Here is a 14,505-nt window from a genome sequence, read left to right on the forward strand (position 1 = left end):
GCCTGTTGAACTGTAGGGTTGTGAGAAGCCTGTAGTCTATAGTAAATCCTGCCTGTTGAACTGTAGGGTTGTGAGAAGCCTGTAGTCTATAGTAAATCCTGCCTGTTGAACTGTAGGGTTGTGAGAAGCCTGTAGTCTATAGTAAATCCTGCCTGTTGAACTGTAGGGTTGTGAGAAGCCTGTAGTCTATAGTAAATCCTGCCTGTTGAACTGTAGGGTTGTGAGACGCCTGTAGTCTATAGTAAATCCTGCCTGTTGAACTGTAGGGTTGTGAGAAGCCTGTAGTCTATAGTAAATCCTGCCTGTTGAACTGTAGGGTTGTGAGGAGCCTGTAGTCTATAGTAAATCCTGCCTGTTGAACTGTAGGGTTGTGAGGAGCCTGTAGTCTATAGTAAATCCTGCCTGTTGAACTGTAGGGTTGTGAGGAGCCTGTAGTCTATAGTAAATCCTGCCTGTTGAACTGTAGGGTTGTGAGAAGCCTGTAGTCTATAGTAAATCCTGCCTGTTCAACTGTAGGGTTGTGAGGAGCCTGTAGTCTATAGTAAATCCTGCCTGTTGAACTGTAGGGTTGTGAGGAGCCTGTAGTCTATAGTAAATCCTGCCTGTTGAACTGTAGGGTTGTGAGAAGCCTGTAGTCTATAGTAAATCCTGCCTGTTGAACTGTAGGGTTGTGAGAAGCCTGTAGTCTATAGTAAATCCTGCCTGTTGAACTGTAGGGTTGTGAGAAGCCTGTAGTCTATAGTAAATCCTGCCTGTTGAACTGTAGGGTTGTGAGGAGCCTGTAGTCTATAGTAAATCCTGCCTGTTGAACTGTAGGGTTGTGAGGAGCCTGTAGTCTATAGTAAATCCTGCCTGTTGACTGCAGAGCTTCTCTGTCTCCTGCCCTCTGCTTGATATTGAAGGCCTGCCTTTTATGATAACATGGTAGGAAGCTACGCTTTAAACAGATTAAAGCCAGTTTTACAGATCAGATCACGTTGATATAACACTACCTGTTTACTGACTCTGAAGGAAGGAAGGAAGGCAGGCAAACAGCAAGCTCAGTTAACCCTCTACTGGTAATGACAGTATGATGGCATGGGGTTTAACACACGGTTCTTCCTCTCCCTCTATCTCTTCTCATCCTATCGTCTCTATCTTTCCCTCCTGATATTTCCATCTCCCCACTATCTTCTTCTCTTCCTCCTTTTCTCTGTCTTATCATTCAACCCCCTCTCCTCCTCTTCATCTCCACTCCTTCTCCCTCTCCTCTTCCTCCTCGTTCTCCACTCCTTCTCCCTCTCTTCCTTGTCCTCTCTCCCTCCGTGTCTCCTCTCCTGCTCTCTCTCCTATCTTCCTCCTCGTCTCCCTCTCTCATCTCTTCCTTGTCTCCTCTCCTCCTCTTCCTCCTCCTCATCTCCTTTTCCCTCTCTCCTCTCTTCCTCGTCGTCTCGTCTCCCTCTCTTCCTCCTCGTCTCCTCTCCTTCTCCCTCTCTTCCTCCTCGTCTCCTCTCCCCTCTCGTCCTCCTTCTCCCTCTCTCCTCTTCCTCCTCTTCCTTGTCTCCTCTCCTCCTCTTCCTCCTCCTCATCTCCTTTTCCCTCTCTCCTCTCTTCCTCCTCGTCTCGTCTCCCTCTCTTCCTCCTCGTCTCGTCTCCCTCTCTTCCTCCTCGTCTCGTCTCCCTCTCTTCCTCCTCGTCTCCTCTCCCGCTCTTCATCCTTCTCCTCGTCTCCTCTCCCTCTCTCCTCTCTTCATCCTCCTCTCTTCCTCACTATCTCCTCCTTTCCTCATTCTCTCCTCTCCATCCTCCCCTCCATCTCCTTTTCTGTCTTCCCCCCCTCCTCCCTCTCTCCAGGTGATTCCATGCTCCACAGCTTGGTGGTAGCAGCAGGCTGTAGCTCCGTAGGGAAGGTGCAAGACTCTGAGGTGTTCCGGGTCACGTCTACAGAGTTTGTTTCTCTGAAGAACGACCCGAGTGACGAGGACCGCATCGCTGATGTCAGGAAAGTCCTGAACTCTGGGAACTTTTATTTCGCTTGGTCCTCTAGCGGCATCAGCATGGACCTCAGCCTCAACGCCCACCGCCGGATCAAGGAGGACACCACAGACAACCGCTTCTTCTGGTGGGGAGTGGAACACATATTATATATATATATATACTAACCTCTTCTTCTAGTGGGGAGTGGAACACATATTATATATATATATACTAACCTCTTCTAGTGGGGAGTGGAACACATATTATATATATATATACTAACCTCCTCTTCTAGTGGGGAGTGGAACACATATTATATATATATATACTAACCTCTTCTTCTAGTGGGGAGTGGAACACATATTATATATACTAACCTCTTCTAGTGGGGAGTGGGACACATATTATATATATATATACTAACCTCTTCTTCTGGTGGGGAGTGGAACACATATTATATATATATATATATATATACTAACCTCCTCTTCTAGTGGGGAGTGGAACACATATTATATATATATATACTAACCTCTTCTTCTAGTGGGGAGTGGAACACATATTATATATACTAACCTCTTCTTCTAGTGGGGAGTGGAACACATATTATATATATATATATATATATACTAACCTCCTCTTCTAGTGGGGAGTGGAACACATATTATATATATATATACTAACCTCTTCTTCTGGTGGGGAGTGGAACACATATTATATATATATATATATATATATATACTAACCTCTTCTAGTGGGGAGTGGGACACATATTATATATATATATATATATATATACTAACCTCCTCTTCTAGTGGGGAGTGGGACACATATTATATATATATATATATATATACTAACCTCTTCTTCTAGTGGGGAGTGGGACACATATTATATATATATATACTAACCTCTTCTTCTAGTGGGGAGTGGAACACATATTATATATACTAACCTCTTCTTCTAGTGGGGAGTGGAACACATATTATATATACTAACCTCTTCTAGTGGGGAGTGGAACACATATTATATATATATATACTAACCTCTTCTTCTAGTGGGGAGTGGAACACATATTATATATACTAACCTCTTCTTCTAGTGGGGAGTGGAACACATATTATATATATATATACTAACCTCTTCTTCTAGTGGGGAGTGGAACACATATTATATATATATATATATACTAACCTCTTCTTCTAGTGGGACACATATTATATATACTAACCTCTTCTTCTGGTGGGACACATATTATATATCCTAACCTCTTCTAGTGGGGAATGGAACACATATTATATATACTAACCTCTTCTAGTGGGGAGTGGAACACATATTATATATATATATATATATATATATATATATATATATATATATATTCTATAACAGCTTCTTCTGGTGGGGACAATTAAATTTTTATACTCACAATATTAAAGTGATTCTGAGAATCAGAAAAATGTTTCGCTGAAAGTGATTGAGTATGATGTCTTACTAGTCCATACCTAGTCTACCTAGTCCTTACCTGGTCTACCTAGTCCTTACCTGGTCTACCTAGTCTATCTAGTCCTTACCTGATCTACCTAATCCTTACCTGGTCTACCTAGTGGTCTACCTAGCCCTTACCTGGTCTACCTTACCTGGTCTACCTAGTCCTTACCTGGTCTGCCTAGTCCTAACCTGGTCTACCTAGTCCTTACCTGGTCTGCCTAGTCCTAACCTGGTCTACCTAGTCCTTATCTGGTCCTACCTAGTCCTTACCTAGTCCTACCTAGTCCTTATCTGGTCCTACCTAGTCCTAACCTAGTCCTTATCTAGTCCTAACCTAGGTCCTACCTAGTCCTTATCTAGTCCTAACCTAGCTCCTACCTAGTCCTTATCTGGTCCTACCTAGTCCTTATCTAGTCCTACCTAGTCCTTACCTAGTCCTTATCTAGTCCTAACCTAGGTCCTACCTAGTCCTTATCTGGTCCTACCTAGTCCTTACCTAGTCCTAACCTAGTCCTTACCTAGTCCTAACCTAGTCCTTATCTGGTCCTACCTAGTCCTTATCTGGTCCTAACTAGTCCTTACCTAGTCCTAACCTAGTCCTTATCTGGTCCTACCTAGTCCTAACCTAGGTCCTACCTAGTCCTTATCTGGTCCTACCTAGTCCTAACCTAGTTCCTACCTAGTCCTAATCTAGGTCCTACCTAGTCCTAACCTAGTTCCAACCAATCCTAACCTAGTCCTTATCTGGTCCTACCTAGTCCTTATCTGGTCCTAACTAGTCCTAACCTAGTCCTAACCTAGGTCCTAACCTAGTTCCTACCTAGTTCCTACCTAGTCCTAACTTAGGTCCTAACCAGTCCTAACCTAGTGCCTACCTAGTCCTAACCTAGTCCTAACCTAGGTCCTAACCTAGGTCCTAACCTAGTCCTAACCTAGTGCCTACCTAGTCCTAACCTAGTCCTAACCTAGTCCTAACCTAGGTCCTAACCTAGTTCCTACCTAGTCCTAACCTAGGTCCTACCTAGTCTCGTCTTGCTGCTGCTACTACTTTCAGATGAATGCACTTACTGGATGAGAGCATCTGTTCAATCACTAAAATGTAAACCTCAATACAAATGGTTTATCATATTTATCGTATTATTGTACCATACATCATATTGTACCTCATAATCCTAGCAACAAATGTCAGTTGAATGCATTGTTGTACAACTGACTAGGTATCCCCTTTCATATTGAACCTCATTATCATAATGCTCATATTGCACCTCATAATCCTAAGGCTCATATTGAACCTCATTATCATAATGCTCATATTGCACCTCATAATCCTAAGGCTCATATTGCACCTCATAATTGCAGCTCATATTGCACCTCATAATTGCAGCTCATTTTGCACCTCATAATCCTAAAGCTCATATTGAACCTCATTATCCTAATGCTCATATTGAACCTCGTTATCCTAAAGCTCATTGTCAAGTTGTCTAGGTGTTATAATTATTTCAGCTCTGCCCAAACTTGAAAACGGCTTGCTCAACACGTGAAGGATGCAAAGGGACAACTCAATTCCTTTACAGTGTTTTATTATGGTTTTGATGCCATTTGTTGAATATGTTGAAACAGTTGATTTGTTGAAAAGAGTAGTTGAATGACAGAGGAATAAGGAATAGGGAATAAGAATAGGAATAGGAATAGGTTGATAACCTTAAACAGAGAATAAACATGCATTATTTTACACAATAAACAATGCATGACACAGCAACAAAGCATGGCTTTGAATAAAGTAAACGTTTAAACAATTCAATCTAGCACTTCAAGCAATTACTTCTGCAGTCAGAAAATATCCACAACAAAAGAAGTCACCACTCCTACCAGAGTTAAACATGTAAATTGTGCTAAGCACTGGATGCAACATAATAAATAATTCCAAACATTACATACCAGTTGCGTCTTTAGGGTTGAACAATGAGCTGTTTGTATGTTGAGGACCCAAGCAAAGCTAAGCCCAAACATTTTATACCCATGCTTATCTGCCAGGTGCGCATGTAAAAGTAGTCCCTCCAGAAATCCTGGCTCAATTTTTTTAGTTCCACCCGTGTTTTTGGGTTATCTGCCCTCTTGAGGCCTGGAGTTCTTTAAAGGAAGAGCTGCCATTGTGCTCATGTTTTGAGTGTTCTGTTTATTGACGCAACACCTCCCACTTGACCTCCTGGTTCTTGAACCCAAGGAGGTCACACGAACCTCGGTGTTGGGGCAGGTTCGATTTCAGCTATCAGGCTCTTCCTTCTTCAACAGGAAGTAAAACAATGATGCGTCTGACATCCCTATGAAGAACTGTAGCAGGTATTTTAGTTGAGAGTTTCTTTGACTTCTCCTGAGCAGGCTTCGCAGTTGGGACTGGGTAGCTGGGAAAAGTTCTGACATGCACATCTCTGACGATGCCCTTCTTGTCAATGTTGACACTGATGACTCTGGCTAGTTTGTAGTGACCCCTCCAGGCATTTTGGTCAGCCAGCCAGACAACATCTCCAACAGCCACATTCCTATGTGTTGTGTGCCATTTACTCCTCACGAATAGATTGGGCCCAGCTAACTGACTCCACTTCCTCCAGAACCGGTCAACTTCTGTTTGGATAGCTCTCAATCTTTTGTATGAGTAGCTTTCAAAATCAAAGCATCCAAGATCTCCTCTGGGTCCAATCCGTCCAAGCAGAAGGGAATTTGGGCTGATGTATTCTATGCAGTCCTCCCGGCTTTGAGTTCTTGCATCTATGGGCCTCTCATTGGCAAGGTTAGCAGCCGTGTAGAAAAATGTTTGAAACTCACTCCATGTGAAGAGTCCTTCTCCTCCCAGGTTGTGCAAAGCCGTTTACTTCTTGAGTTGCTCAGGTTTGATGACTCTGTGGATGTTGGCAATTTCATTCAAACCATAGCAGATAAGCTCATGAGCTCTTTCCGTGCCTATGGGCGTTTTGAACCTCACTCTGAGGAGATATCTTCTGGTTCTAACCTTCATGGCCATTCCTCCGACTCCATGAACAACTAAAGTGATGTTTTCAATTCGAAGATTTAATCTTCTGGCAGCTCTGTGAGTGATGTAGTTTGTGTCCGATGCCAAGTCGATCAGGATTCCAATTTTTTGTCCTGCATTGGCAGTTACCTTGAGCAGCATTAGAATAACTGGCAATTCTTCTACTGCACTTGACTCAGTCACTCCCAGCTGATTCTTTTCGACACAGTTTGTTTTCGCAGTGATGTTGGTGAATGCTTTCTTGAATTTCTCTGCCATCTCTGGGGAGAGCTTAGATACAAATTCCTCCTGCTCCTCTGTAAGCGTATACCTTCTCACATTAGATTGTCTTCTGTATGAGTCACTCCTCTTGAAATATCCCTTCAGACAAAGAAAGAAATGATGGTCTTTCTTACAGTCTCTTTTCCTGCACAGGTAAGTGTCTTTGCATTCATCATCTTCTCCATGACAGACCAAGCACCTCTTGCAGGCCCCCAGCTTTTCTACAGCATCCAACTTTTCCACGGGCTTCAGTTCTTTGAAACGCTTGCAAAAGAAGATCTTTTCTCTATGCTTTTCATCTCCACAGACAACACAGCCGCCTTTCCTTGTGGAACGTGTGGACACATATTTTCTCTCCACACAAGCATATTTATTTTCTGGCTTTTCACTCACTCCCAGCTGCTCTAATTTTTCAAGAATTTCCTCCTGTGTTTTCAGGAATTTAAGAAGGTTTTCAAAGTGATTGTCCGACGTGACATTATTCCTCGGGTTAACCATGAAGACAAGCCAATCTCGCTTGATGTTATCAGGTAACTTGCTTTCTATGGATTTGATCACTAGAGGGTTGTTGATGGCTCCTGTGCCTCCAAGCTCTGTGAGATCATCCAGTGCCTTCTCTATAGTTTGGATCATGTCGATAACTTTCCTTGGCTGATTTGCTCTTAAAGCAGGAATTTTCTCCAGATCCTCAATTATCTCCAAGGCAATTGTAGACTTGTTTCCATACCTGTTCTCATGCACCATGAACATGTCCTCAGCAGTATTGTAAGTAGACAAACGGAGGTCTCTGCACATTCTCTCATCTACACTGTCAAGGAGTTGGATCTTCTTTACTTCGACTGAGCCTGTTGGTTCCCCCTGCTTCTGTAGACTCTCCCAGTCTCTCCTCCATCGATGGAAATTCCTTTTATACCCACTGAACCTGGGTAAACAGGTTGGTTTTATTCTCAGTGTCGGCTGTGGAGCTGGCACGGGCATCTGCGGCACTCTCCCTCTGTCTTTATCCTCTTCTGCAATTCTTTGCCTTGTGAGAAATCCTGCCCTCCTTGCTTCAAGGTTGTTTCTGAATGCTTTCAGATCCTTATTCCTCTGTCATTCAACTACTCTATTCAACAAATCAACTGTTTCAACATATTCAACAAATGGCATCAAAACCATAATAAAACACTGGAAAGGAATTGAGTTGTCCCTTTGCATCCTTCACGTGTTGAGCAAGCCGTTTTCAAGTTCGGGCAGAGCTGAAATAATTATAACACCTAGACAACTTGACAGTCATATTGAACCTCGTTATCCTAAAGCTCATATTGAACCTCGTTATCCTAAAGCTCATATTGCACCTCATTATCCTAAAGCTCATATTGAACCTCATTATCCTAAAGCTCATATTGCACCTCATTATCCTAAATCTCATATTGAACCTCATTATCCTAATGCTCATATTTTGCACCTCATTATCCTAAATCTCATATTGAACCTCATTATCCTAATGCTCATATTGCACCTCATTATCCTAAAGCTCATTTTGCACCTCATGCCGTCTCATATTGTGGCTGATCTGCTGGTGTTGTGCTTAGTGCATCATGGCTCTTATGACACGCACCTGTGTGTGGAGGTTGACGTGTCTCTCGTCTCCCCCTAGGAACCAGTCCCTTCACCTTCACCTAAAGCACTACGGTGTGAACTGTGATGACTGGTTGTTGAGGTTGATGTGTGGCGGGGTGGAGATCAGGACGATCTACGCAGGTCACAAACAGGCCAAGGCCTGCGTCATCTCCCGCCTCAGCTCAGAGAGGGCCGGGACGCGTTTCAACGTCCGAGGGGCCAACGATGACGGACAGGTGGCCAACTTCGTAGAGACTGAACAGGTAGGTCTGGAGGGAGAGGGAAGGAGGTGACATTAGACCGGTGGGCTACTTTTACATAAACACTGTCATAAAAATGTTTATTTTATACACATTTCAAATGTAATAATCTATTGTAGCATAGTTTTCTAAAGGGTTTGTAATTATCTAAAAAGGTATACTCTCCCAATTAATCGAATACTAACTTCCGTTCTGATATTTAATTAATCGTTCCCGTCTGTAATATCAACATTAACACTGTCCTATGTATTCATATTTGATTTTATACCAACCTTAATCACAACAGTTACAGAAGGGAATAACAAACGTTTCTGTCGGCACTGTGGCTGTCCTCTACTCCAGCCTATCCACACTAGTGTCTGAGTCTGTGCGTCCATGCATATCTATTTGACTATAGTATGGTGCGGCAGGTAGCCTAGTGGTTAGAGCGTTGGGCCAGTAACTGAAAGGTTGCTGGATCGAATCCCCGAGCTGTCGTTCTGCCCCTGAACAAGGCAGTTAACCCACTGTTCCTAGGCCGTCATTGAAAATAAGAATTTGTTCTTAACTGACTTGACTAGTTAAATAAAGGTTAAAAAATTTAAAATAAATAAATGTATGGGTGTGTATGTCGGAGGGCCTGGGAGATGACTAAAGTATTGTTCTCCTTCTGTCTTCTTCTTCTTCTTTTGTCTTCTCCTTCTGTCTTCTTCTTCTATCTTCTTCTTCCTTCTTCTTCTGTCTTCTTCTGTCTGCAGGTGATCTTCCTGGATGACCAGGTGTCTTCCTTCATCCAGATCCGTGGTTCCATTCCTCTGTTCTGGGAGCAACCAGGAATACAGGTAAGACGATGGGTCGGCACCTGACAATAATATGGAAGCTGTAAATATTTACTTCAATAGGATTGCGCACTCAAACTATATACACTACCAGTCAACAGTTTGGACACACTTAATCATTCAAGGGTTTTTCTTGATTTTTATACTATTTTCTACATTGTAGAATAATAGTGAAGACATCAAAACTATGAAATAACACATATGGAATCATGTAGTAACCAAAAAAGTGTTAACCTCTCTAGGGGGTGTGGGACGCTACCGTCCCACCTGGCCAACATCCGGTGAAGTTGCAGAGCGCCAAATTCAATAAATACTGTAAATATTTAACTTTCATGAAATCACAAGTGTAATACATCAAAATGAAGCTTAACTTGTTGTTAATCCAGCCGTTGTGTCAGATTTCAAAAAGGCTTGAAAATGAATCACTTACCTTTGATGATCTTCGTATGGTTGCACTCACAAGACTCCCAGTTACACAATAAATGTTTGTTTTGTTCGATAAAGTCCCTCTTTATATCCAAAAACCTCAATTTTGTTGGCGCGTTTTGTTCAGTACTCCAATGGCTTAAATGCGGTCACAACAGGCAGATAATCAAGCCTTAGGTTGTTTTTAGCCGAAATAATCGATAATATTTCAACCGGACAATAGCGTCGTCAATATAAAAGAAAAACAAGAAAGGCGCATTCTCGGTCGCACGCAGCAAACAGCTCTGGGGACATCCCACTATCCACTCACTCAAAGTTGTCATTCTCCCTAATTTTTCAGAATAAAAGCCTGAAACAATGTCTTAAGACTGTTCACAACTAGTGGAAGCCATAGGGAACGGAATCTGGCTCCTATCCCTTTAAATGGTGGATAGGCTTTCATTGGAAAAACAGCGATTTCAAAATAATGGCACTTCCTGATTGGATTTTCCTCAGGTTTTCGAATGCCATTTCAGTTCTGTTATACTCACAGACATTATTTTTATTTTCTACAAATGATATGCATATCCTAGCTTCTGGGCCTGAGTAGCAGGCAGTTTACTTTGGGCACGCTTTTCATCCGGAGGTGAAAACAGTGCCCCCTACCCTAGTGAGGTTAAACAAACAAAATATATTTTAGATTCTTCAAAGTAGCCACTTTTTGCCTTAATGACAGCTTTGCACACTCTTGGCATTCTCTCAACCAGCTTCACCTGGAATACTTTTTCAACCGCCTTGAAGGAGTTCCCACATTCTGAGCACTTGTTGGCTGCTTTTCCTTCACTCTGCGGTCCAACTCATCCCAAACCATCTCAACTGGGTTGAGGTCGGGTGATTGTGGAGGCCAGGTCATCTGATGCAGCACTCCATCACTCTCCTTCTTGGCCAAATAGCCTTTACACAGCCTGGTGTGTTGCGTCATTGTCCTGTTGAAAAACTAATTATAGTCCCACTAAGCGCAAACCAGATGGTATGGCGTATCGCTGCAGAATGCTGTGGTAGCCATGCTGGTTAAGTGTGCCTTGAATTCTAAATAAATCACAGACAGTGTCACCAGCTAAGCACCATCACACCACCTCCTCCATGCTTCACGGTGGGAACCACACATGTGGAGATCACCCGTTCACCTACTCTGCGTCTCACAGAGACATGGCGGTTAAAACCAAAAATTTCTAATTTGGAGAATGACTATTGCTTGTGTTTCTTGGCCCAAGCAAGTCTCTTCTTATTATTGGTGTCCTTTAGTATAGGTTTCTTTGCAGCGGAAGGCCACCATCCCGGAGTCGCCTATTCGCTGTTGACGTTGAGACTGGTGTTTTGCGGGTACTATTTAATGAAGCTGCCAGTTGAGAACTTGTGAGGCGTCTGTTTCTCAAACTAGACACTCTAATGTACTTGTTCTCTTGCTCAGTTGTGCACCGGGGCCTCCCACTCCTCTTTCTATTCTGGTTAGAGCCAGTTTGCGCTGTTCTGTGAAGGGAGTAGTACACAGCGTTGTATGAGATCTTCAGTTTCTTGGCAATTTCTCGCATGGAATAGCCATTTCTCAGAACAAGAATAGACTGACGAGTTTCAGAAGGAAGTTATTTGTTTCTGTCCATTTTGAGCCTGTAATCGAACCCACAAATGCTGATGCTCCAAATACTCAACTAGTCTAAAGAAGGCCAGTTTTATTGCTTCTTTAATCAGAACAACAGTTTTCAACTGTGCTTACATAATTGCAAAAGGGTTTTCTAATGATCAATTAGCCTTTTAAAATGATAAACTTGGATTAGCTAACACAACGTGCCATTGGAACACAGGAGTGATGGTTGCTGATAATGGGCCTCTGTACGCCTATGTAGATATTCCATTAAAAACCAGCCGTTTCCAGCTACAATAGTCATTTATAATATTAACAATGTCTACACTGTATTTCTGATCAATTTGATGTTATTTTAATGGCCCAAAAACTTGGTTTTCTTTCAAAAACAAGGACATTTCGAAGTGACCCCAAACTTTTGAAAGGTAGTGTATATATTTTAACATTGTGCTGGCTGATCCTTTTCTAGAATATACACCCATCTAGTACCATTGTCGGACCCACATTTGCCTCCAGAACAGCCGGAATTCTTCGGGGCATGGAACCGTTGCTCAATTGGTATCAAGGAACCTAACGTGTGCCAGGAAAACATTCCCCACACCATTACACCACCACCACCAGCCCGTACTGCTGACAACAGACAGGATGGGGCCATGGACTCATGCTGCCTATGCCAAATCGTTATTCTGCCATCAGCATGACGCAACATGCCATTTTTCAGTGTTGGTAATCACGTGCCCACTGGAGCCACTTCTTGTTTTTAGCTGATAGGAGTTTTTAGCTGTGGTCGTCTGATGCAATAGCCCATCAGTGTTGTGGGTTCCAAAGTGCTGTTCTGTTCACAACTGTTGTACTGGTACTGCGCTTGTACGATTCTTGCCATTCTCCTTCGACCTCTCGTCAACAAGCTGTTTTTGTGAGTCACTGCGTGGATGGAAACCAACATGGCAGAGAGCTGTTCCGCTAATACCATCCGTCACTGAAAGTTACAGAGCCTTCAGAAAGTATTCACACCCTTGGACTTTTCCCACATTTTATTGTGTTACAGCCTTGAATTTAAAATGGATTCTATTTAGATTTTGTGTCAGTGGCCTAATCAGACAATACCCCATAATGTCAAAGTAGAATTTATGTTTTGAGACATTTTTACAAATGATTTAAAAATGAAACTATGAAATGTTTTGAGTCGATAAGTATACAAACCCTTTGTTATGGCAAAACCTAAATAAAATCAGGAGTAAAAATGTACTTAATAGTAAAATCACTGGGCCTCGAGGGACCCCCCAGTCAAGCTAATGAGCAGTCATAAGGACTGCAACATTCTAAAAGTCTAATTAATACGTTTTATATATATTATCGCGATTTTTTTTTAAATGATCATTTGGTTATGTTTATGACGGTCTAAGGTAACATTCAATTTTTATTTTAAATAACACAATAGAATTTTCAATAGTTTGTTACAATTTTTTTTTATTTTTTTTATTTTTTTTTACAGTTTTGACATTAATCTATGACAAGACCTGAAAATGGTTGTCTAGCAATGATCAACAACCAATTTGACAGAGTTTGAAGAATTTTGAAAAGAATAATGGGCAAATGTTGCACAATCCAGGTGTGAAAAGCTCTTAGAGACTCAGCCAGAAAGACACAGCTGTAGTCGCTGCCAAAGGTGCTTCTGCAAGTATAGACTCGGGTGTGAATACTTATGTAAATGAGGTATTTCATTTTCAATACATGTGCAAGTATTGTGACATCATTATGGATTATTGTGATGTCCTTATGAAGTATTGTGATGTCATTATTGTAACGGCATTCGTCGTTGGAAGGAGAAGAGGACCAAATCGCAGCGTGGTACGATTCCATATTTATTGGAACATTTATTAAACACAAACAAAAACAATAAACAGAATGAAACCAACGACGCTACAGACCTAAACATGTGAACCTAGTGAAAACAAAGAACGCAATGAACAGGAACAATCACCCACAAACAAACAGTGAAAACAGCCTACCTAAATATGGTTCCCAATCAGAGACAATGACAAACACCTGCCTCTGATTGACCATATTAGGCCAAACAATAAACCCAACATAGAAACACAAAACATAGAATGCCCACCCAGCTCACGTCCTGACCAACTAAACAAAGACTAAACAAAGGAAATAAGGTCAGGAACGTGACAATTATGGAGTAGTGTGACGTCATTATGGAGTATTGTGATGTCATTATGGAGTATTGTGACGTCGTTATGGAGTATTGTGTGACGATAGGGTCGTGAGAAAATGTATTTAATCCGTTTTGAATTCAGGCTGTAACACAACAAAATGTGGAATAAGTCCAGGGGTCTGAATATTTTCTGAAGGCTCTGTGTGTGTGAGGAGGAGACTGGAGGGGTTTGACAACTTCTTCTATGGTAGATGAGTCACACATGGAGACAACTTCTTCTATGGTAGATGAGTCACACATGGAGACAACTTCTTCTATGGTAGATGAGTCACACATGGAGACAACTTCTTCTATGGTAGATGAGTCACACATGGAGACAACTTCTTCTATGGTAGACAAGCCATACAGAGAGACATCTTCTTCTATGGTAGACAAGCCATACAGAGAGACAGCATCTTCTATGGTAGACAAGCCATACAGAGAGACATCTTCTTCTATGGTAGACAAGTCATACAGAGAGACAGGTTCTTCTATGGTAGACAAGTCATACATGACAATGAATGGACACAGAGGAGTTGTCTGATTTAAAAACAGGCTGAACCACCAGGTACCGGAAGAGGCTTTGGTAGTAATCCCATCCATCAGCTGTCTCTCTGGCAATTTAGCCAGGGGACAAGGTTACTTTGGTAGTAAGTTGTAAGTAGCCTTGTCCGAGCCAGAACGGCCCACAGGGCAGGAGCCTATCTTCTATTTGTGTGGCGTGAGGCAGCTTGATGTACAAGTACACCCCCTGGACTGGTTTCTAGTAGCAGTAAAACAAAAGTCCCAGTGAAGGCTCCAGCTGCATGGCTGTGTAGTAAACCATGGCAGTAAAG

At 42.1% G+C, this 14,505-nt stretch overlaps 1 protein-coding gene across 1 annotated transcript in view; it reads left to right on the forward strand.

Moving 5' to 3' along the window:
• synj1 (synaptojanin 1) overlaps window positions 1–14,505 on the forward strand; it is a 120,216-nt gene that overhangs the window by 25,575 nt on the left and 80,136 nt on the right. Inside the window, exons 4-6 of the mRNA XM_038965429.1 lie at window positions 1,834–2,101; window positions 8,376–8,601; window positions 9,336–9,419. Coding sequence (XP_038821357.1) covers window positions 1,834–2,101; window positions 8,376–8,601; window positions 9,336–9,419 — 578 coding nt within the window. The remainder of the gene's footprint in view (window positions 1–1,833; window positions 2,102–8,375; window positions 8,602–9,335; window positions 9,420–14,505) is intronic.

This window comes from Salvelinus namaycush, chromosome 26, assembly GCF_016432855.1.
Source record: "Salvelinus namaycush isolate Seneca chromosome 26, SaNama_1.0, whole genome shotgun sequence".
Taxonomy (NCBI): Eukaryota; Metazoa; Chordata; class Actinopteri; order Salmoniformes; family Salmonidae; genus Salvelinus; species Salvelinus namaycush.